General features: G+C 54.2%; 2 protein-coding genes and 1 long non-coding RNA gene across 5 annotated transcripts; 1 reads left to right on the top strand and 2 right to left on the bottom strand.

The window, feature by feature from the left end:
* Positions 1–1,753: 1,753 nt before the first annotated feature.
* KLF8 (KLF transcription factor 8) lies at positions 1,754–7,364 on the bottom strand. 3 transcript variants are annotated; one of them, XM_052672858.1, is made up of 5 exons: positions 7,300–7,364; positions 4,895–5,438; positions 4,191–4,293; positions 3,964–4,100; positions 1,754–2,558 (listed from the first exon to the last, which is right to left on the bottom strand). In XM_052672858.1, the coding sequence occupies exons 1-5, from the start codon at positions 7,324–7,326 to the stop codon at positions 2,377–2,379; spliced, it is 993 nt and encodes a 330-aa protein (XP_052528818.1). In that variant the 5' UTR covers positions 7,327–7,364; the 3' UTR covers positions 1,754–2,376. The 3 variants fall into 3 exon arrangements, with proteins under 3 accessions (XP_052528818.1, XP_052528819.1, XP_052528817.1); XM_052672859.1 differs by lacking the exon at positions 7,300–7,364 and adding an exon at positions 6,495–6,658; XM_052672857.1 differs by lacking the exon at positions 7,300–7,364 and adding an exon at positions 5,769–5,944.
* LOC128075802 (uncharacterized) lies at positions 3,963–11,213 on the top strand. The gene is made up of 2 exons (XR_008204118.1): positions 3,963–4,060; positions 10,246–11,213. It is a non-coding gene; the product is annotated as an uncharacterized LOC128075802 (long non-coding RNA).
* LOC128075800 (ras-related GTP-binding protein A) lies at positions 11,096–23,700 on the bottom strand. The gene is made up of 10 exons (XM_052672860.1): positions 23,531–23,700; positions 23,108–23,141; positions 20,989–21,088; positions 19,954–20,020; positions 18,716–18,938; positions 16,615–16,710; positions 16,047–16,169; positions 13,788–13,879; positions 12,843–12,958; positions 11,096–11,668 (listed from the first exon to the last, which is right to left on the bottom strand). Exons 2-10 carry the CDS (start codon positions 23,132–23,134, stop codon positions 11,571–11,573), a joined length of 942 nt encoding a protein of 313 aa, XP_052528820.1. The 5' UTR covers positions 23,135–23,141; positions 23,531–23,700; the 3' UTR covers positions 11,096–11,570.
* Positions 23,701–23,992: the final 292 nt, after the last annotated feature.

Raw genomic sequence — 23,992 nt, 5'->3', positions numbered from 1 at the left:
ATGACCCCACAGCACTGGGTAACCCCACAGCCTGGGGGAGAAACGGGGCAAGGTCCCTGTATGGGGTCAACCACTCACCCCCCACCTGGAAGATCAATGCCTGGAAGATTCCTATTGGGAAGAGCTACGGTGAAGCCAACCTGAAGTCTAGATCCCTTCTGCAGTCCAGGCAGGTTGTGCAGGTGCCATGGTCGCCTCAGCACAGTGTTAGAAGGACCGTGGATCCGGATTGCTGTCTCAAAGAGGAAGCAGAAGGCATAGGGACGGGTCTGGGGTCACTGAGCTCAGCTGGGACCCATTTCTTGCCCCAAGGAACAAGTCAACCTGAACGTCTCTGGGGCTCACCTTGCCCTTGGCCTGGACATGTAGAGCTGGGGACCAGAGGGGGCTACTGGCTGGCTGCGAGGAGGCGTTGTGGCTTCCAGACACATGGGGAAGTCATTTGTGAACATGGCCAGGCTGAGATGTTTACCTGCAGCCTCCAGAGCACATCTTGGAGGCCTTTGGGGTCCATAAGCCTCTCAGAGGAGGTCGTGAGGTGTGTGTTCCCATGCACCGGGCACAGGAGAGGGCCAGCAGCTTCCATAGAGACTCAGCAGGTCAAGATGGCCACCAGGCAGGTCCACGGGGACAGGGCAGGCCTGATGTCGGCCCACAGGTTGGGATCCATGGCCAGCATGCCACAACATGGCTCAGGAAGGTGAGGGAGCACCATGAGAGCCTGGGGCTCAGGAGAGTGGGCAGAGGTCCCTGGTGAGGATACTCAGAGCAATTAAAGGTGATTAGTGCCCTGAGGGCACAGGGGATAGGGTTGACAGAGACAGAGGATCTCAAGGGAGGAGGTGGGAGCCCAGCAGGACCCAGGCACCTTCCTCGAGCACAGGGCCATGCCCAGCCTGCAGTGGGAACTGACAGAGCTGTGATGGGCAGCTGAGACAGGCAGAGTGGGGATATGCACGTTGTGTCCTCCGTGTCTCTGTCATTGGTGCAGTCAATTTCTGCTCCGCATATCAGCTCTCCTCTTGATGCACCTGGAGACAACATGGGTTGCAGCTAAAGCACCCAATTTAGGTTTTTGTTTTCTCCCTTTTTAGACCTCTTGCTTTTCAATAAAACCTCAGAAGAGGAACTCGGGAGCCCTGCAAAGGAGATGGTGAAGCCCAGCCATGCTCGTCCCCAGTGTTCAACCTGCCGCTGCTGCAGCACAGACACACACCACCAGGCTCCTCTGCTTCCAATGTTATTCCCCTGTAGAAAAACGTCAAATGGTTTTGTACAAATATCACAGCTCAGGAGTTTTAAATCCCATGGTTTTTTTTTAAAAAAAAAAAAAGCCAAAGAAATGTCCCCACTCCCTCACCCCAAAAGGTTCCACCACCATCCCACCCATCCTGGGCACATTTGCAGGACAGACCTTTGCTGTGTGCCATTACTGGTGCTGGCCCCCAAGCATTGTCCTTAGCTCCTGATCCGGGGCTGCATGGGTCTCCCCAAGGCTGCAGGAAAGGATGTAGGGCTGTTTCCCACCACCGAACATTCAGACCAGATGGAGAGTGCTGCTCTGGGATAGGGAATGTGATGGGGACACACAGACACACATACATACAGAGGAAAAGCCCCTAGGAGAGCCATGGACCGGAAGGGCTCTGCCTCCTCCCGAAGCTTTAGAGGAACTTTTTGAAGCTCCTCCCTTCAAGCGGCCCTGATGGTCACTGTCCCCTCACTGACCCTCCCCCCCCCCCCCCCAGCCCTCTGCCCTCCCAGCACAGGAGCTGGGCCAACCCCACAAAAACAACAATTACAATTACAAAGAAAAGTGCGTGGCCACAGTCCATAGGGAGGCTGATGCCTTTTTAACTTATAAATGGTTCAACTGTCCCATAGTCTCCGAAAACTGAAAGCTGGCGTGACCCCCCCCCTTTTCCCACCCCCCTTAGAACTCCATAAAATCACAGTTCCACGTTCCGCAAAGTTTCCCTTTTCCTGGCGGTGGTGTTCATACGGGTGGGTCAGGGTTCTTTCTGTCCTCCCCTTTTGCTTTTTCCTTTCTCCCCATCCCTTGGGGCAGGACGAGGCAATGCAGGTGGGCTGGGAGGAGGCAGACACAAGGCTGGACGTCTCCCCACCTCGGCTGTGGCTGCGTCCGCACCGCCCCTGGAAAGGTGAGTGCGCAGGGCCGGGGTGAAGGCCGGGAGGCCGCGGCGAGAGGAGCCTCCGGGTGTCGCCAGCGGGGAGGAGAGGTCCAGAAGAAGAGGCGCACGTTCCGGAGACCATCCCGCACCGGTGCAGGGCTCGCTCGCCGCCAGCCCCGCAGTCCCTCAGCTGCACGCAGGGAACGAGGCTGCCTCCGTCTCCCCGCTCCGCGTGCTGGGCTCCTCACATCATGATGTGCCGCCGGCGGTGCAGGGCCAGGTGGTCGGAGCGGGAGAAGCTGCGGTCGCAGTCCGAGCAGCGGAAAGGCTTGATGCCCGTGTGCTTGCGGAAATGCCGGGTCAGCTCATCGGAACGGGCGAACTTCCAGGTGCAGCCCTCCCAGGTACACTTGTAGGGCTTCTCGCCTGCGGGGAGCGGGGGTCAGCACGGAAGCGGGGTGTGCCCAGGCAGCCACCGCCCTCCAGCCCTCCTCGTCCGCCCTTCCCCGGCGTAGCACGGGCCGCGGGCGCCACCGGCTGGACGCCGTGCTATCTGGGGGCGTGCGTTAGATGCAATACGGTACCGCGCATAGAGAAGTGGCTCCCCGTCGTGGGTGTGCAGTAGGTGCAATACGGTAACGCCCCTAAAGCAGTGGTTTCCCAGTATAGGTGTGCGTTTTAGGCAACACCCCTTCACGCAGCGGTGCCCCAGCGCGGCTGTGCGTCACGTGTGGCTGTCTATTAGCTGCACCATGGTAACACCCCTAAAACAGCTGTGTTGTTGCCTAGTTAGCTGCACCATGATCATAGAATCACAGAGTGGTTGAGCTGGAAAGGACTGTAAGCCCATTTGGTCCCAACCCCTGCTGTGGGCTGGTTGCTCCTCTCCAGCTCAGTTGGCCCAGGATCCCCTCCCACCCGGCCTTGAAGTGCTCAAGGCACTTCAGAGCACTTCCAGGGATGGGGTACCCACAGCTCTCTAGGCAGCTGTGCCAGGGCCTCACCACCCTCTGAGTGTAGAATTACCACCCAATATCTAAACTAAATTTCCCCTCTCGATTTAAAACTGTTTCCCTTTGCCCTATCACTATCAGATCATACAAAAAGTTGCTTATAAGCACTTCACGTACTGGAAGTCTGCAATGAAGTCTCACTGGAGCCTTCTCCAGTCTGATCAGCCCCACCTCTCTCAGCCTTTCTTCATAGTGCTGCTCGAGTCCTCTGATCACCTTCACAGCCCTCCTCTGGACCTGCTCCTATGGATTCACGTCTTTCCTGTTTCCTGGTCTGCAGCCCTCAGTACAGTACTGCAGATGGGGCCTCACAAAGGGCAGAGCACAGGGGCTGCTCTCAAGCTGTTCTTCTCCCAGCCTGTGCACATACCTGGGATTGCCAGACCCAATCCCAATATCTAGCACTTCTCCTTGTTGAACCTCATTAGGTTCCCACAGGCCCACTTTTCGAGCCTGTCAAGTCCGTCCGGCTGTCCTTCCTTCCCCGAGCAGCAGTGCCCTCGTGTGGCTGTATGCTCCCGTGCATTAGGAGCGCTACGGTAACGCCCCCTAAACACGGCGCCCCGTGTGGGCGTATATTAGGTGCCCTACGGTACCACCCCCGCGGCGGTGGCGCGCAGTGCGGGCGCGCATTAGGGGCACTACGGTACCCGCCCGGAGCGGCAGCACGGGGCGTAACGGCGCCGCGCCCCTCCACACCCCGACCCCTCCCGGCCCGCAGCTCGGGCGGCTCCGGGGCAGAGCGCCCTGTTAACGCCCCCCCCGAGCAGGGCACCGAGCTCCGCTGCCTCCCCCGATCCGCCCTCGCGGGTTCGTACCCGTGTGTATCCGCCGGTGGGCCTTGAGATGAGAGCTCTTGGTGTACACCTTGTTGCAGCCCTCAAAGTCACACTGATGAATCCGCCGCTTCTTCAGGTCGGGGGAGTCGGCGCGGGGCAGGCGCGGCGTGGCGGACCTGGGGAAGGGCGGAGGGATGGCCGTGAGTGGCGGCCCCCAGCGGGCTGTCTGCCCCGGGGACGGGGACGGCACCCGCGGGCGCACTCACTCTCGCTGCAGGTCCTGGAAGGGCGCAGGGCCGCTCTCCGAGGCGCTGTCCTCGCTGTCACTCGGCATGTCCATGGGGTACATGGCGCCCGGGTCCATTTTCACTGCGGGGGTGGGAAAGAAAAGCTATTAAAGAGCAAGGGGGGGCGGGCTGGGGGAGGCTGGTGAGCAAAGCGTGCTGACAGACATCACCGACCTCCCAGAAAAGCCACCACGCTGCAGGGCTCAGCCCACCCCGCTGCAACTCACATCGATCTGGGGCAGAGAGGTGACTCCGTGCCGTGGGGGTTTGGCACAGGGCTATGGGGGATGAGGGGGAGGTGTGCAGCTTGAGGACACCTCTTGCTTCCCAAAGCAGGGAACGTCCAGGGCACCCCACCCTCGGGGAATGGGGACACAGTGGGGACTGAAAGCGGAGCTGGGCGGGACGGGCAGGCAGGCAGCCAGCAGCACCTCCCCGTCCCCTGCTCAGTACAGGCGGATGGCCAGGGCTGGGCTGCCTCTGGAGTTCTGTTGTCCTATGCTGGGGCCTGGGGACACCTTCTGGAAGTTAAGCCACCAGTAGTCCCAGGGAGTCCTTGGTGGAGAAATGGGTTCCCTGCAGGGGATATGTCCTACCAGACAGGGACACGTCTTACGGCTGTGTCAGGACCAAGGCCGGGCCCACCGAACGGGGGGTTCCAAACACCTCGACAAGCCCCTTACCAGAGCCGGTGTTCTTGCCGTCGCCCCCGATGAGCGGGACAGTGATGGCGGTGACGCCATCGGTCGGCATGGTGGTGTAGACGACGGGCAGCGACTGCACGACCACGGGGATGGTCTGCAGGTTGCCCATCTTGCTAGGCAGGTTGACGGAAGGGATGGTGTGGATGACGTGCAGGATCTGCTGCCCGCCGCTGCCCTGCGACGATGCCAGAATGGAGCCGGGCGACAGCACGGCTGGGATGGCTGAGGTGGTGCCGAGCCCCGAGGACGCGATGGAGATGGTGGGCGCAGGGACCGGGGGGGCCACCAGCAGGGGTGAGGACTGCACGGGGGGCGGCGGCGGGGGGGCCTTGGACTTGTTGAGGGAAAGATCGACGGGCTCAGCCTGGGGCTGGCTGCAGTCGGAGGCCAGCAGCTCCTCGGGGGGCTCCGTCTTGATGTCGGTCAGCAGCACGGGGGGCTCCAGCGGCGCCTCGGCCAGCAGCGAGGACGAGCTCATCCTGGGGGCCGCTTTGCCCCGCCCCGAGCCTCCCGCCTGCCAAAACTGGGGGGAGAAGGGGAGTGTCAGAGCGCTCTGCACCCAGACGCCGCCCCGCTCGTTCGTTAATTAACGTGCTCATCAATTCACCAACTCGCTGCTCACCATAACCCACTGCGAGGGGGGGAAACCGGCAGCCCCGCACCTGTTCCAACCGCTGCCCCCACGCGCCTTTGTGATGGAGGGGCGGGGCCGGAGGGGGCCGGGGGCGGGGCCAACACCCATCCACCCCACCCCGCTCCCCTCCCCCGCGCCTTAAAGGGGCCGCGCTGCCCTCAACCGACCCTCCCAACCCCCCCACCGCACACACCCCTTCTTCTTAAAGGGGCCGCTCACCCGCCAGGCTCCGCGGGGGGGGCTCCTCCGCGAATGCGCGGCGCTCATCCCCTCGGCGGGGAGGATCATGCTCCCGGCCCGCGCCGCTCCGTGCCGTGCCGTGCCGTGCCGTGCGGGAGGTGCGAATAGCCTCACGACTCCACCCTGGCTCGGCCCGGGGTGGAGCTCCTTAAAAGGGCCCGGCCGCGGCGAGCGAGCAGCAGGGAGGGGCTGCGGGCACGGCCCTGCCCCGCGGGCACCGCACGGAGCCGCCCCCTGCAACCGCCCCAACGGGCGCGCGACCCCCGAACGCTGGGACCACCGCGATGTACGACCCCTTCCCAGCCAGCCGACCCCCACTTACGCACCTTGCTGCGGGCGCAGAGCGGCCCACGGCCCCGCACACCCACACCCACGCGTGTCCCCGCCCGGGCACGCCCGGTCCACACACGCCCCGCACACGCGGAGCCGCCCAGCGCTCCTTTGGGGATGGGTGGGACGCGGGCAAGGACCCCTGGAGCTGAGCGCACTCACGGACCCCACAGCCACGGGAGGGCACAAAGAGCCGTCCCCTCTCTCGGGTCTCCCCCAGCGCCGACTCAGCGGTACACCGCACACCGATTCGGGGTTAGGGTGCAGCGAGGCGTGCTCGGAGGGTCCCGCTGCCGATATCCTACCGCGGGAACGGGAGGGGGAACTCAACGGGACCACGGGTCTTACGGCGGGGAGGAGGGGGCTCAGCCTCACCTATAGGGACCGGCTCCTATAGCACTCCTATAGCATCCATACATTCCCGCCCAAAAGGCACGAGGGAGGGGATCCACGGTGCCGTGCGACCCCAGCGGAACACTTCGGGGGAGAATCACCCCTCCCGATCTCGTTTTGGCTCCTGCCCCCCCTCCCCGACAGCCGGGCCGGGGAGGGGAGGGGGGGGCCGAAGCGCCCCGGGGGAGGGTGGCCCGGCCACGCCCCCCCCAGGAATTTCCGCCCCGCCTTGCTCGCGGTGCCGGAGGTCGGGAGGGAACCGGGAGGAGGGAAGGGTGGGGGAGGCACAGCTGGAGGTGAAACAGGAGGAGAGGGTGCCGTTCGCCCCGCCGCGTCCCGCCGGGCTCTTCGGACCCAGCCCCGGGTATGGCCCTTTAAGACCAAAGGGCGTGGGGGGGGTGAGGTGGGGCGGGGCGCGCGCACGGCGACGTCGCGCCTCGCACCCCCGCCCCCCCCGCCCCCTCTCCCCCGCTGTGACCTTCCCGGCGCGCGCCCCGCAGCGGGGCCGCTCTTAAAGGCGCCGCCGCGGGCACAGCGGGGCCTTCCCCCACCCCCCGCGCAGAACCGTGCGCCCCATCTCTTCCCCCCGCCCCGTTCACAAAATGGCCCCTACCGCACGCCCGGGCCCGCCCCCGGCCGCCGCCCCGAGAAGGCACCGAGCGGCCCGGGCGGGACGTACCGGAGCCGGGCCGAGCTCCCCCGCGGGGCACGCGCTGCCCCTTTAAGAAGCGGTGGAAGATGGAGGTGGCCTCACCGCCCCCCGCCCGCACGGCCCGGCCGCACTCACTTTGCCGCGCGCCTCCTCGCAGTGCATCGCCGCGCTGCCCGGGCCCCGGGCGGTGCCGGGCGGGGCGGGTGGGGCCGCGCCGCGCCCACGGGCGGGGAGGGGCGGGGCCGCGCCGAGGTACGCCCACACCGCACCCCATCCCCCAACACCGGGGCGCCCCCAAAAGTGACATCAGCGGCCGCGGCAGCCAATGGGCGGCTCCCCGCGCGGCCGCGTTACCGTGGAAACGGATGCGGGGTTTGGGGATGTGGCCGTCCCACCAGGGATACCCCCCAAAAAACATCGGGAGGCGGCAGCCGGGCCGAGCCGGGGCTCGGGAGCCTCGAACCGGGGATGGCAACGCTATAAGCCCCGCCAAAAACAACGGGGGACGCCCCTGCCTGGCTGGGGGGGGTCATGGTCTCCCCGCGGAGCTGCCGCCCTGCTGGGGGCCGGAGCACGGCGTCCTGGGGGATTTGGGAGGGTTTTGCAGCTGGGAAGCGGTGGGAGGTGCGGCCCTCGTCCCCACAACGTTCTGAAGGGCTGGGACGGCTGCGTCCCCCAGCCTTTGGTGGGACAAGGCACTCGCGCTACCTGCCCCAGCATAGCGTTGCTTAATGTCTGCCCTCTCACCTACCCGGCCCAGCCTAACCCCCTTTTACCCCGAACTGCCTACATACCCATCTCACCATCCCTTCACGCAACCATGCATGCTACACTGTCCCACCCACCCCCGTATCCACCTACCACTCATCCTTACTCATACCCCATCCATCCACCCTCCCTTCCCCCACCCTCATCCCCATCTTCTCACACATCCATCATTCACTCACCTATCGATCCATCCACGTGCCTCCCCCATACCCCTCTAATCCCACATCCCTTCAACCTCACAATTACCCTTCCAACCACCCACGCTACCCCCTCCCACCCTCCTGTTCCTCTCTTCAAACACCCACATGCTCACCCACACACCCAGCACTATCCCCGCTCTGGCCAAAGCTGACATTTCACCACTGCAGAGCCCTGGCTTTGCCACGTCCTCCTGACCACATCGTGGTCCTCAAGTCTCCCCTTGGTGGCCTTAACCCAGCTGCTCCATGATGTGGCACCATCATGCTAAGCCCCAGCAGCACATCGCCCTGCAGGAGGGCTGGGCAGGGCAAAGGAAGGACAAAATGGGACAGGATGAGGCCTGATAGAGGCACCCATGGGTGGGAAGGCCACAGTCCAACTGTGCCAAACTGTTCATGTAACCATCTGGGCTTGGCACAGTAAGATGGTGGGAACTGACCCACTACAAGGGGCAGTGAAAGACAGAATTCAGAGTGAAAGACCAGATTCAGAGACCTCACTTGGAAGGGACAAGGTGCACAGGTAGCTCCATCCAAGGCATTAACTCCTGAAAGCACAGTGAGGAATGATTCGTTTTCAGCTCCCATGTTTGAAATATATCCTCATTTTGGTTAAAAATACAAAAATGAAATTCTTTTTGTCTATGCTTCCTTCAGTCCAAGCAGCAGGAAGGAAGCAGTCAGAAAATCCGCAAGCAAAGAGCATACAGTGGCACTCCCTGCTGTAGGGAGGACAGCCAAGCGCTCCCAGCAGCCCTGCAGTTTGCTCCTCAGTCTCACAGCAGCCCCTGCTATTGAGAAATGGGGCCAAGCGGGGAATTTGCTGTGCTCAAAATACTAGTAACATTCACAACATGGAATGTTGACTGCTTCAATGGACAGGCCCCAAAGGATAGACCTCTAAAACCTGACCAAAAGCAGAGCTTGGCACTCTGGGACCAGATGTGTGCAACATCGACTGTTTAGGATGGCAAGATTCTGCAAAGCAGCCAGTGCAGGGGGGAGCTTGCTTCTGCCCCCAGTACCCAAGAGGAATGTACTGCAAAGCAGGGTGAGGGCACCTGACCCACCAAACCTGGTTGCTTTGCTGGCAGCAACTCCAGGTTCCAGAAAAGGCCCCAAGGTATTCTTTTAGGAGAGAGACAATCAAACATAACACAGTTCCTCCAAAAGATGTGTCACGTTGAGATGAAACCATCAGCTTATTTCCATCAGCACTGCAGTTGCTTGCTTGACATCTCGTGCATGGAGAAGCACCAGCAGCACTTCTGCCAGAGAGCAAACTATTGATTTCCAAAGAACCCCCCCAACATGCATATGCTTGAGGAAAACACATTCTGAATAAGAGAACAGCAGCACATCAGCCACTGTCATCATATCAGACTGTGGAGGCTCAGCAGGCCAGGACACCTGCAACAGCACTTTGCTCCCATCTGTTTCTGATCAGCTCCCCCCACACCACCATTACCTGCTTGCCCTCCCCCTCCCACTTACCCCCAGCACCATCCCCCTTTCACACACCAAGCAATTTATCCTGCAAAGAAACTCAATGGCACCTCCCAGTCTGCTCTCACACACAGCACGAGATAACCCTGCTTGGTTTGTAACCATGGAAATAAGGCAGCGTTTCCCTCCATCCTGGCCTCATCATTGCAGAACAGCTGCCTGCTAAAAGTAGTCTGAGCAGAAAGTGCCAGGATCCACACCAGCACTGCAGCTCTCAGTCCATCTCCTGCACACACAACTCTTGGAGGCACCTGACACCAACCTTTCTGAGGCTCCGACAGCATACAGCTGGGCAGCAACCCATCCTCTTCCTCTGCTGGACAGGGCTTGGGTGCAGAAACCCATGACGAGAGCAGAGCAAAAGCAGGGGCTGACCTCAGGGCACTGTGGGAGCATCCACAGGAGCACCTGCAGCTGCGATCGGCTCGCTCCAGCCCGTCAAAAAGCAGCCACACAGTGCATGAGATCTGCTGCTCCCATTCCAGCACGTGAACCTGCAAACACTGAAGACAAGCAGAAACCCTCTGCTGCATCTCAAACCCATTCAGAAGCTCCCTAGAAACTGACATTTCAATTTGTAACCAGCTCCTATGCTTCTCTCCTACAGGGATGCTTCCTTGATGATGCTCATTGAAGACAACTCCAGTCCTACAGATCACAAACATCTGCTGAGTAGGTGGTGCAAGACAGGGGTGTTTAATACCATGAAGATTTAGAATCGATGGAAGATCTTGCGTGCAGCCCAGCCTCAGCTCTCCAGCTGAGATCTGCGCCCTTGCTCTTAGGTCCCATATCACAGCTCACCCTTGCAGGCATTTTCCCAGTGTGCGGGACAGAGATCAGAGGGAAAGCATGATTTTGTGAATGCAGAGTTGGAGAGCCAGGCTGAGTCACCACACCCTCTTTTATAGAGCAATTGGATGCAGCAAGAAATAAAGGAAGAGATGCTGACAAGCATCGGCTCCCACCCAAGTCAGATTCCCCTAACTCACAGCACTTCCATTCTTCCTATGTTTAACTGAACCACACACAAGAATTCATTTAAAGTGGACTTAATGTCAAGACATACCAGTGCCAGATACTGCCCAACTGACTCGTCACAACACAGCCAATATAGCTCATATGCACACATGGCCCAGAGCTGCCACATCCTTCAGATCCTGTGTACCTGCATCATCCCCAGCAGGGAGACAGAGCATCCCAGGACTATTGCTGCGTGGCCTTTGGTTCCTCTTTACTGTTATCTTTCAATCATGCCAGAAAGTGTTGAAAGGCCAATGTCATCCTTGACTGCTTTACCTGCAAATTTTGCCTCAGCATGGAAAAAGGAAAATCTCAAATGAAACTTTGGAATGACCTTCAGTCAATGACCTCCAGAACACCGTGAAAGGAAAAACGCAGCTGTTACACATCTACTTGCCAAAGCTGCCCTGGGTCTTAGAAGAAAGAAAACCCACTTTCCAAAGCTCCAGGATCTGAAATCCCTGGTAGCAAAAATTTATTTTCATGACTGAAGACAAGGAGAAATTTATAAATGTATTCTAGCAACCTACCAATAAAATAGTAAATACTTCATCCCTGTGATTTGTATGATCACCTGGGAGCAAACATCCAAAAAGGCTCTGCCACATGCCACTGACAACCAGGAGCATGAGACCACGTGCACATCACCTGTCCTTACTTCTTCCCAACCCCACAAATGCCAGGAGTCTCTTTTGAAGGTCCGCAGTGTATCCAGACCATCTGTGTGATAGTGTCCAACGTTAAAAGGAGAAACAATAAAGATTGCGGTGGTAAGCAGCACACTCATTTCAAAGCCCACAAATACATCCACATGGTTAGATTCTCCTAAAAAGAAAAAAAAAAAAAAGAAAAAAAAGTAGTTCCAATCCACTTCTTCTCCTGCCAAAGACCATGGGCATTGGCCAACGTTCAGCGCATAAGCAGGCTGTGCTTTGGTCCATCCACTCTCTCCAGCTTCTCAAAGTGTTTTCTGGCATTGCGGATGTTGATCAGCGTAGCTGCAGAAGCTAGGATGGAGCAGGGACAGGGAGGGGAGAAAAACAGAAAGGATGTAAGAAAATAAACCCCCAGAAGCACCGCCTGAAAGCTGCCTAAAGACAGCAGGTATTTGAGTTCCTATCAGCAAAACTGAACCCACATCCCTGGGTAGCCTTGGTTCACACTTCTGAATCTTATGACCACAAGGTGTTCAGCAGGGGCCAGGTGTTCTACAGCTTCTACCTGCAGTGGCCAGTACTAGATTTCACTTTAATCTGGAGAAGTGATACAGCGTGAAACTGGATCTTCCCTAAGGGGAGCAATGCTCAAAGAGTACCAACATCCCAACCAACAAGCTCAGGGATCAACCCTCCTGCTCCCCAGCAGTACAAACACAATGCTGGAAGGTGTGGGTGCCTGCTGATTGCAGAGCAAACTGCACCTATTTAGTCTGCTCCCAAGGCGTTCTAGAAGTCACTCAGCTTCTTCTCATTTGCTGCTAAGGCACAGCAACATCACAGCTCAATAGTTCACCCAGGGTTGCAGAGTTCACATGGGTTTTCCCTAATCCAGTAAAACAATCTTCCTGTCCTCTTGCAGAATAACAGCTGTAAGTCACACAGCTGTCCAGGACAGTGGGCTGGTCTTAAGCACCTTTCATTCTTAACAGCTTCAACTACAGTTGTGAAAACAACTAGGTATTCAAACGTGCCTCAGGCACCACTGCCTCCAAGTTCTTCAGATAAACAGATGCTACTATAATTAGAGCCCTTGCCCTGCAGGACAATTCAGGCAGCAAGAACAAAAAACCACTCACGATCCACTTCTGCTTCCTTTTCAAAAAATCGCTGTGGCTGCCAGATCAAAGCAGCCCAAAATAGGTTATTAGATATGACCTATCAAGTCAGGTCACATCTGTTATAGTGGTTCCCCACTGTTGCTACAATTCTCCGCTGGACAGCAACAAATAGCCCAGCCCTCAAAGGCACGCATCTCTTGTGCAGAGTCACCTTCTAACCACCTTCCCCTCCTGCTGCTCACAGGGCAAGGCAGTGGGACAGATCCCCCCGTACCTCTGAATTAAATCATTTCCACTGCTTTGTCTGGCCTTTGCTGTATTCTGATAAATGCATTCTGAGCCAGACTTGTCCAGCTTTTTGTCCCTGTGAATAAAAACAGGCCAGAAGCTCATCTTCAACTTACGTATTGAAGGGTCTGACATCACCACCATCACATATGTATTTGATGTGAAGATGTCAATGAAAGCAGCAAAGTTAGAGTTCCTGACCTCCATGCTCTGGAAAGAAGCCGCCAGCTTACTAAAATAAAGAAAAAAGAAAGTAAATGCACTGTTACTGTAGGAGTGCTCAGACAGATTTTCCCCTTATGTCCCATGTTTATCTGCATTTACTGGCAAGTGTTGCTTGCCAGGATGACCACCAGATAAGATTGCAATTCATTTAAAGGAAAAGCTCTAGCTTTAGGCTTAACTGAACCAACAAGAACAAAAACCACCTGAGTGTTGATCAATGAAGGTCTGTAACTCCAGATACAACCCCACACTGTGCCCAAGCAGTCAGCACCATCGACCCTTCTGAAGTAATGGCTCAACCATTCCAAAGGAGGTTCACACTCTCTGGGGGTAAGCATAAAGCTGAAATATCTGGAGACACCTCTGTATAGCATGCTGCCACTTCTCTTCCCTGTTCAGGCTCTACGCTTTTGGATGTTGCTGACCGACTATGGAACCACCTGAAGGTGGTTCAAAAGACCAGCTACTCTGAAGTAAGCTTTCTATCTTTCAATTCAAAATGCTGACAATTAGAGTTTGTAAGCTCTCTTTCTTCCCAAGCCAGCATGAGTTTACCAGATCAGTCCTGGAATGTTCCTACTCTGCACAGGAGAAAAAGGCCCAGAAGAAAACAGCTGTTTCAAAACAAACCTCTTTCAACAATCACCAAAGGAGGAGGCTAGGAAAGATAACAAGCTCTGGCATTTCTAAACATGGTGCTTTCCAGCAACTAACACAAATCCTCACACTGCTGAGGAAGCACAAACTAATATTTATTTGGAAAGTTTCCTTGCTTCAGCATGAAACTGAAATACCTGCCCAGGTATCTTTCCCATCTACTGAGTAAGCCAGCTCACCTGCAACTTAGTTTGAATTGTTTAATAATGTTGCTGATTTTCTCAAATCTGTGGATATCCCGCTGTTCTTTGCACTGATAGTGAGAAATGACCTGAAAGGCAGAAAGAGTGCAGTTAGTTACTGATTTCAGTACAGCTTTCTCACGTGCAACAGCAGTTATGAGAAACTGATGGTGCCCAGCTCAGGGATTCCCTTTGCCTTTGGAAACCATTAGCAGCAACACTAGCTGTGCCAGTATAAAGAAGGATGCAGTCACACAATCCCCAGGAAGCCTTTAACAAGTGCAGATGAAAATAACATAAGATACATAAGAGGCATTTATGTCCATGTGGGGTCTGAATACTCCAACGTAGCAGCCATTTAAATCTTGTTTCAAAGAACAAGAAGGTGCTAGGTGGGGGAAATGCAAAACTATCGCCTCCTGGAAGGCAAACAGACCTTTGACAAATGCTGGACCAGTTTACCTACATCTGTCATGCTGCAGACTTTCACACACCAAACCTGAAAAGTGTGCTGCTCTGCAACACGCAGGATGCCCAGCACTGCTCTCAAACCAAAGCGAGCTGTTCTTCCCCAGCTCAGACAAGTGGAACAAAGGCAGCTGTTTCCTAGGGAGCTCTCTCTGCCTCACCTGACTCAGACTGAGGTTGTGTTAAGTTGCCCGTGCTCAGGTGCACTTCCCTCCTTCTCCTCCCACACAGAAATCCTGCAGCAAGGTGCAGACCTTGGTGCTAGGCTGCAGAGTTGGAAAGGATCAAGTTTTCAGGAGTCCTTGCAAGACGATCCAGGACTGCCTCACTCCTGCTGCTTCCACATGGCTGGCAGCCTACAGACCTCTCCTCTCCTCTCCAGCCAAGCCAGCCAACTGGCCTAGGAGGGAATCTGCAGCATTAAGTGGGATTGCAGTTGTTGCATCTTCATTCCCACAGAAGCCTCCAAAGGAGCATAATTTTGAGAACACTACACTGTGTGCTTTATACTTACAAGAATGATGAAACCAACTGCTACTGAATGCATCGCATAGCCCTGCACAAAGGTGGTAAACTCCATTTTCCACCCATGGAACCATATTTAACAGGCTTTCAGAAATTAAGGTGGGATTGTTTTTATTTGTTTTGTGGTTGTTTTTCTTTTCTTTCTCTTTTTTCCCCTCCTCAAGGAGCTTAGAAAACTACTGTCTATTTTCTACATACACATCTGCCCAACTATTCCTACAGGTACAAGTTCAGCCACATTCAAAAATCACATGCATGTCATGAAGGCTTTGGTATCAATCTCTTTCCTCAACGCTCCAGGTTTTTCTGTTACTACGCTTTGAATACAATTTTAGAATAAGATTTCACTGCAGGAGAAAGCAGTCCCTGCAGAAGCTTAAATAGAGAACAATGAGAAAAGTCTTTAAAAGCCACCATTACACTGAGAAATCAGTACTGAATTCTTTGCTAGAAAAATTGTTTTTTAGTAAATAAAATGCATTTTTTGAGTGCAAATAAATACCACTACATATCAACAAGGTGGAACTATTTATCATCTACAAAAGGTCAAAAAGCAGAACTTGTCAGGAGAACTCTACTTCTGACAGTAGAAGTGAAAAGAAACAGCATGGTAACTTCAAAATCAAGTCTTTGTTTGGCAAGGAAAGCACTCAGACTCGAAAAGCAATTTCTTCAGATCAGCAACAGCACTGTTATAAAGTCCAAGAGACCAAACTAGAAACTAAGAGTATGGAAAGACAAGCAGCAATGGTGGTTTTAACCAACACGTTCTACCTTTTGAACACAACAGGTTAGAAGCACAGTTACCACACAGATGGTAATTTCAGAACCCACAGCAACCCAATTGCTTGAGATCCTCTATCCATACTGCAGGTTTGTAAAGCACCAGGCACTTGATAAAAAAAGGAGTTAAAAAGCCAGTCTAGGAGGAACTGAAAAGACTTGTTCAAGCTTAAGAAGCCCTGTGCAGAAAGGAATTCTCAAAAGAACTCCCATGACCGACAAGAGAATGGGGATATGAAACCCTTTCACAGCCTGGAAATACCAACCAAGCCCTCATCTCAACAACGAGACGTGGAAATTTTGGGAAGGTCATATGAGCCACCAAGTCACGTCTGTTACTTTCAATATCACAAGGCCTGGATCAACGCATTCTGGTGCCGGCACCTCTCTTTGGGCAACTGCCACAACTGCACTTTCCTTCCAGGGAACTCCGTCCTAGGCTGGGCAGGGAAACACAAAGGGCCGAACAGCTGTATTCACCAGGAAAGTGGCTCTCTCAAACAGAAGCACTTCATCTGCCTCAATGATCTGAGCAAAATTCCTCAGGTTCATCTCCAGCTGCTGGACATTTGGGATCAGCTGATAGACTATACTGGACCAAGCCTGTCAACAAAGAAAGACAAGGACTGCGTTATCATTTCTGCCTCAGGCCCACAGCATGCTCAAAAACCATTTGCAGTTGTGAGCACTTACAGCCTAGCCAAGGCAGCACTTCTCCCACCCCACTGTGCATCTGTCTGCTATGCTGAGGGCTATGGTGGTATCTGCTTTCCCGAGTGAGCTCTTCAATAGTCACAAAGTGGCTAGGCAAAGCAGTTAAGCAGTGTTAAAAGAATGCTGTGAGCACAGCACGTGGAGGGCTTTTATTTATTTGTTTTAAATGAAACCCAAAATGTTCTGATGCCATTTACAACAGCTAACCTGCAGAAGCAGGAGTCACTGTAGACCTAACAGGGGCCAGTCAGCAACCAACCACTCAGCCTCCTCATGCTCTTGTTTTCAAGTGAGAGGAGGGAAAGGCCAGATACAGCGAGGACAGCATCCAAACCTTGTAAAGCGTTTCATCCCAGATGGAAGTTCTAAAACAAGCACATTCCAAAGGACGGGAAAGGCGCCGCAAGTCTTCCTCACGCTCTTTAAAAATCTGCGAAGTGAAACGATTAGCAGTTGAGTGTAAATATTTTGGCCTTTGGTGTGGTTACTGTATTGCATTTCTAGCACACATGTCAAACAATACTCAAGCACACACAGCAGTAGAGAAAAGAGAGCAGCACAGCTTGCTGGCTAGGACAGACTGTCAGAAACCCCTCCCACTAGGATAGCAGGGACAAGCAGACCTTGGCTGTCACGCAGCAGGAGACTCAAACTTGGAATAACTAGTGTTATGGAGTGGAAATGGAAGTGTATGTGCATGAGCTTGACAGAGGACCCAAAATCTGACAAGTCCCTGGTCAGATGTAAAAAGCTGCATCTTTGTGAACAGAAGGGAAGCTCTAGGGAGTTTCACCGCTATGAACTGCATCAACAAAGCAACTCCGAGACAAGAATACAGCCTTCTCCCATCAAGTTCTGCCCTTGAAAGTTATGGTTACAAAAAAAAAAGAGGGGTAAAACAAAGAGGACAGCCTTGCACCAACATCCACCAAAGAGGCAATAAATAAATAAATAAATAAAAAATCCAGCAAGAGAGCTGGCACTGTAACCTTGCAAGGGAAGGCATGACGACTACCTTCACCTCACCTTACTGTTTTTAGGAACATGACAGAGCAAGCTGATCTCCAGGACATGCTGCGTAGGCCAACACTGACCATCGTGGGGCCCGAGATACCAAAGGTTTAACAACGATTTACAGGGGCAGTCATTTGGCCCAGTTCAAGAGTTTTTCGCATGTTCTTCTGAATAGCAGATACTTTAAAACAGCTGTGATGGGTGTGCAATGATATGCACTAAAAATAGACTCAAAGTAAGGCTCCTCTTCTGCCTGTCTACCCCATGCTTCAAGGCCTCACTTGAATTTGCACAACTATATAAATCCAGATGGACAAAAGAGTTTCACAAAGACCATAAGAGTTTCCATTCACTTTGTAGGGAAGAGATGGAAGTGAGGTAAAAGTCCCTGAACCAACCCTATGAACAAGCTCACTGAGCTATTTTTACACTGAGCTGAACTAGGAAAGGAGAACCATCACCAACAGAGAAGAAGCAACCTGGAGCCAAAATGCTGCGAGGAAGAAGTCTGCCTCTGCAGGAAGGTCAGGGAGTGGATGCAGCCATGGGGCCTTGCGAAGCCGCCTTCGCTGCTGCCCAGGCACACGCTCACCAGGAACCTGAGCATTTAATGCGACTTCTTACTACGCCCTAAAGGGGCCTCCGAGTTTTCTCCAGGTCAGGGAGTGGAAAGCAGCCGGGGATGTATTTGCCAGGCCAAGACATCTAACACACAAGGTATTTTTTCCCTTGGGATCAGGAGCTGGTTGCTTTTAGCCATAGCTGAAAAAGCAATGTTGGTAGAAACCTACCATCTTCCAGCCCCCCTGCAACCTTCCAAAAGCCCCAAAGGGAGCAGCAAACAAAACCTCCCTGGGAGGCTGATCCTTGCTTCTGCAGGGTGCCTCCGGGAACACCTAAGTGTTAAATCAAGAAGTGACGTCTGGGCAAATGGGCCCCAGTGAACACTTTGTGACAGAAAGCAGAAGCACCAACTGGTAAAAGTTTCTAGTTAACCAGGAAAAGTTTCAACCCTTGTTTCTGTTACACTTTAGAACAGTGCTTATGTGAGACTGAAAAAGAAACCATCACTTGTCACCGCCACAATCCTCAAAGTCATCCAAACGGTCAGGGGAGAGTTCAAATTCACCAGATTTCCTTCAGTTTTACCTTCCTTCCCTACTCTCTGGAGCCAAGGTCTGCTAAAAGCATTACAACTGATGCTTTAAAAGAAAAGGCTTTCTTCTCTGCTGGACAACATGCAAGAGACAGCACTGACATACAGGTTGGAAGGCAAAAAGGGCTCGGACAGCTCTCAACACCCGAGAATCCCTTCCAGGAGCAGTGCTGATGGGACTGTGCCTGAGGTACGAGCTAGCAATGCTTTAGCAGAGTCAAAAGATTTGACAGCATTTCTATGGCAACTCTCAGCTTCTTCTCACCAAGTCCCGCTGATCCTCCTGCACCAAGTCCATCTTGTGCACTAGACAAAAGATCTTTGCATCAGGAGAGTTCTGAAGAATTGCCTCCAAGCATGACTGGTAGTAGTGCATGTCCTTCTCCAGCTCACGGCTTTCTACATCGAAGACATAGATGAGGACTTCCACGTTGCGGAAGATGTTGTCCCGTTGACTGGTGAAGTAGTTCTCCATAAAGGTGTCCTGTCTGAGGAGCAGCAGAGCAACAGAACAAGGAGACTCCCATTAGAGCAACCAGGCTTCAGGAAAAGTGCTGTAAAATATCTCCTGCTAGAGATGTTTCTGTGCTGAGCTGCAAATCCCACCACAGGAGTCCAGAAAAAGAGCCCCACAGACAGCTAACTTCCCCAGGACATAAGGCTCCCTAAGCATTTCCAACCGAGCACAGTAGGACGCTCCTGAAGAGCATCTGCTTCCCAGTCTCTCATAAGAAGCAGAAGCTTCCTACAGGATGTAGCTGCTGCTCGGGGCTAGCACAAACAAAGCTACATTGCTTTTAAAGAGCTGCACACAAAAAAAGCCACGACAGCAGTAAAACCATCAGTACAGCCCGTTTTACAGGATCTACATGCATTTTGACTAACTTGTGCTGAATACAGCTCAGGCAAAACGTAAGGACATGAGATTTGGGGAAGCTTAGCAAAGTTTGACAGCTCTACTGAGGCTCTGTCAGTGGGAACATTACTTAAAAAGCTGCTTCCAGGAACCACAGAATCACCATCAATCTTTCACATCCCTTCTCAGCATGCACCTCATTTGGATCAAACTCGTGAGATGCAGTTCAAAACCAGCATCACCTCCACCATCACCACTTTCAAGAGAAAGTTCAGGTGAAGGTCTCAGGCTTCTCAGCAGACAAAAAATGCAGCCAGCAATGAAAGGGTGGGCCTATGCACTGCACCTTTCATGTGGAGATAACTCAGACTGCAAGACTGCAATAATCAGGCCAGCTTCTTCCACCCACTTTCATGCACAAGTCTAAGATGTGGCATCCACTCTTCCCAGAGCAGCCTCACCAGTTTCACCATGGCATGCACAAAGCTTGTTCTACACTCTCCACACACAGAAAGCATGCTAGTGCCTTGGGGTGCCTGCACTCGTTACACCCCCAGTCTTATTCAACAGAATTAACCCACAACAATTTCCCAAAAAAACCAAAAAACAAAAAATGAAAAACAACAACAACAACAAGAAGTACCTACCCTCCACAGTCCCAGAGGTTTAATACCAGGTTTCCTAGAAATCTAACATGGGAGTGCTCCACATCAACTGAAAAGAGACAACAGGGAGATTACTAGCTGTGCCACACACCCAGCTCAGAGCCTGTTCAGGCAGCCGTGCCATTCTCTGCAATGCAGCCCACAGTTTATAGCACTCCATCTGAACAGCATTGCTGTGCATAAACCTGTAGCTGTAGACACTACAGATATGTGCAGCTCCCCAGTAACCCAAGCCTTCCTGCTGCTAACCAGGAGACTGCTCTCCCGAGAAGCACAGCAGGCAGTTTCCTTTCAGAAACACGTTCCCTGATTTTCATGGTATTGTAAGAACACCACTTCCAGCACATTCTGCAAGGCTTTAAATTAGCCTTAGAAGAAACAAAGAAAAGGAAAAAAAAAGCAGAACTGTAGCACAAAGAATGAAAAGCACACCTCATGAAAAGTGTACAGCAATGTGTACAGCAAGGACACACACACCAATCCTCATGGGTGCCTCACAGTACAGCGTTAGATGCCAGTGATCCAAGCCAGCGTTTCACTGAGTGCTTTCTCAGATCAGTGGCTTTGGAGAAAAAGAGGCAAAAGAAGCCAATTAACATTGGTGCATCATCCTGCCAAAACCCCCAGGCACGTGGTAAGATCACTGTGCCTCCAGCTGGGCTAGCCATCAGCAGGCTTGCAGCAGAGAGGCGTCAGCACCAAAAAGGGACCACGAGGACGCTCTGAGCACTCCTCCAATAACACATGTAGCAGCAGAGGCTGCCAACTGATCAAAAAAAAGGATGAAAGTCCAACCATAAACAGAAGATTGGATACAGCATTCCTTTCTCTTTCAATTCAGCCTCCAGCTGACCTCAGCTGAACTGCTGAGCAAAGTTTGACTTGATGATCAGCAGGCACCCCCTGCTCCTGCCAGGGGAAAGGCCAGGTAGGGCCAGCTGGAGGAACAGCCTCACCCCTCCAAGCGTACGGTGCTGGAGCCCTGAGAATGCCCAGCTCACACAAAAGAAGCCTTACTTGTGGCACCCAGACGTCGTGTGTCTCTGGCAATGTAGTTTGCAAAGATAATGGACCTCATGCTGGTCTTCCCAGACCCGCTTTTACCCATCAGCAGCACCTGCAGAGATGGAAAAAAAAGAATTAGCTACCGCAGAGCACTGCCTCCTCCATGGCTCCCATCTTGCAGCTGTAGCAACCAATTGACAGGACTCTGGTACTACAGATTGAAACCATAAGAGAACCATACCTGGGAAATCAGGAGGCAGGTGGCATTACCTCCTTGCTTCACACCCTAAAATCCTTTCCATCCTGTTTGTGTTCCCAACACCATGTCCACCACCCTTCTATTTTGCTCTCTCAGGAATTGCTGCCCTTCAAGGCGCTGCACTCCTTCCAGCATGGTGTGTAACACTCAAAGTTCAGCCAGCCTGCAGACGCTGCTGCCCATAACCCTTTTTCCTACACACCATGGCAGAGAACCCATCGCCAATCTCCTCTTTCCCCAGCCCTTCGCAGGCTGCAATGTTTTTCAAGCACTGTCACCAGTGGTAAAAAACTTGATGTTTTCAGTGAGAGCAAAGGACCAGTTTTATCTCAAGCCATTAAAGCCATGCTGAAAGCTATCACTTGCCTACTCAGCACTGGCATTCTCCATTCATTACTTCTCTCCTAATCTTGCTCTTTCCTTTTTCATAACACAGTCTGGTTTCTCTCCCCTGATAGAGGTGAAATACAAGTTCCATGTTGAGTTTCAGGTGTCAGAACCCTAGCAGAAAGCTAAAAGCATTTGGAACAGCCCAACTCAGGTACACCAAGCTGCCATGCGGGGAAAACAGTCTCCGTCCCAGAATCCAGTCCACAGATCCTCAGGCCAAAAGAGAGGCAGCACCTCTGGCAGCAGAAAACTGTGGGATGGCTGAGTGGAGAAGAGGTGGAAACGATCACACAAGGCAAGACTCTGCATCGTGATCTAAAAATAAATGCAAAACCAGTGGCAGCCAACGTGGACTTGCTCACAAAAACAGCTGTGAAACAAGTTCCAGTTACAAAGTCAAATCCAACCTTTGGCAACAGCTCTGAAAATCTATCGTCAAGGATCAGTTTAAAGAGAGTACAACCAGCACTGGTGTTTTACCCCAGTGCCAGGGGCTGCTGGGAAGCAGCTTGCTCAGTCCTCACCTTGCTGCAAGTGCCTCAGAGCAACACACGCAGCAGCGTCCTGTGGCCCCAGGTGCTCTTCTGGGAGCAACTGCAGCATCATAGAAGAAGCAAAAGCCCCTTTCATAAGGAACTGACCATGCAGTGAGGACATTTACTCAGAGTCCCCCATTTTGCTCAGAAGAGCCCTAATGGTTTTGTGACAAAGGCTTTTCTCAAAGCAGTTGGCTGCTCAGGTCACGCCCACCAGCCCAGCTGAAGCCAGAATCCAAAAAGCTCCATGCAGAACAGGAAAAGAACAGCAGCATCTCCTACTTCACATCACCTTAAGACATTCAGTGTGGCTCCAAGATGCAGCACAAGCCAACCTACAAGGGAACCTAACTCCCAAGCATCAGGCTACAGTGGCCTTTTGGGGAGGTCAGACACCAGTTTACAGGGCCAGAGAGGAAACTCAATCCTCATGCAACACGGAATGAGAGCTGAGCGCTCCTCACATCACTGCCTGAGCTAATCTGAATTTGCTCACTGCTGGGACACACAAGGCATAGCTGATGCCTCACCCTGCGTTTGGCCTCGCCCTGCCAGGAGCCCTCAGAGCAGTGATGAGCTGCTCACACCAGTTCCTGCGAGCTGCCCACACCAGTTCCTGCAACACCCAGAGGGTCTCCCCAGGCCGGCAGAGCAAGTTGGAGCACATCCTCTTCCCTGACACCGCAAAGCCCGCAGTCAGCAGAGAGCTTTCGCAACTCCTACCAGAAATACTCACGCAGCCGTTACTGGGGATGTGCAGTTCTGCTGCCAGCCTGCCCTCACGCCAGCAAACAAACCCAAATTTGATGCCGGTTTCCAGCATGATAAGCAAACACTGTGACAGCCTCAAGAGGCAGCTGAAAGCCACAGAACACCCCAAGATACAGATGGGAACACGTAGCCACATTAGCAAGTGCAGACAGGGAAGAGAAATCAAACGGCTTACCTTTTTCTTCATGGCTGTGCTCGGCATCACCTCCCTGCAGAGACAACAGCACTGTTACACCGCTCCGGGCCCCGCTCGCAGGCTGCACGTCAGCCTCAAGCTCCTATCGGCCCTCAGTTCCGTGCAAACGGGAATCTCCCGCCCCGCCGCAGCCCATCCAGCAGCCCAGGGTGCTGACAGCCGCTCTCCGTGCTGCGCGACTGGAGGAGAAGCAGCCCCTCTGCAGGCGGCCCCGTCACACGCCCGCGACGAGCAGCATCCCCGTGACCGCGGGCCCAAGTAGGGGAACCACAAGCGCCCGCCTCACCGCCCCGCTCCCGCGCAGCCCGGCCGCGGTCACCAGGAGCACCGGGCCTCGGCGTCTCCCGGCCCCGCGGGCTCCGCGTGGCTCCGCGCAGCCCGGGTCCCGCAGCGCCCCGCTACCTCTATCCGCGCCGGGCACCTCCCAGGCCGGTTTGGCGATGCCCGCGGGCGGCGGGAGCCGCGGGGGCGCGTCACCGGGCCGCCCGCAGCGCTGAGCGGGTCCGAGCGCCCCGCGCTCCGGAGCAGGCCTCAAAGCCACGGCCTCGCGTGAGCCCGCTGCGCCGCTGGGGTCCCGCCCGCTTCGGCAGCGGCCGCCCCGCGGCGCTCACGAGATTCGGCGCTCAGCGGCCTCCGCCGGTCACGTGAGCGCTCTCCCACCACGCCTTCAAAATCACGTGACGGGCCCCCGCCACCGGCGGCAAGGGCGGGGCGAAGGGAAGGAAGGGGTGGAACTGTTACGCTGTGGTCGCCATGTTGGATGAGGGCAGCTACCCTGGTGCCGCGGGCTGCGTGGAGGAGGGGCGGCGGAGCGGCCGGCCACAGTCTGCAGGCGGCCGACTCGATAGCGACCGCGCAGTGTTT

The sequence above is a fragment of the Tympanuchus pallidicinctus genome, unplaced genomic scaffold (assembly GCF_026119805.1).
Source record: "Tympanuchus pallidicinctus isolate F22 unplaced genomic scaffold, pur_lepc_1.0 scaffold13, whole genome shotgun sequence".
NCBI lineage: Eukaryota > Metazoa > Chordata > Aves > Galliformes > Phasianidae > Tympanuchus > Tympanuchus pallidicinctus.
The sequence above is the reverse complement of the archived record's forward strand: the minus strand, read 5'-3'. Positions and strand labels throughout refer to the sequence as shown.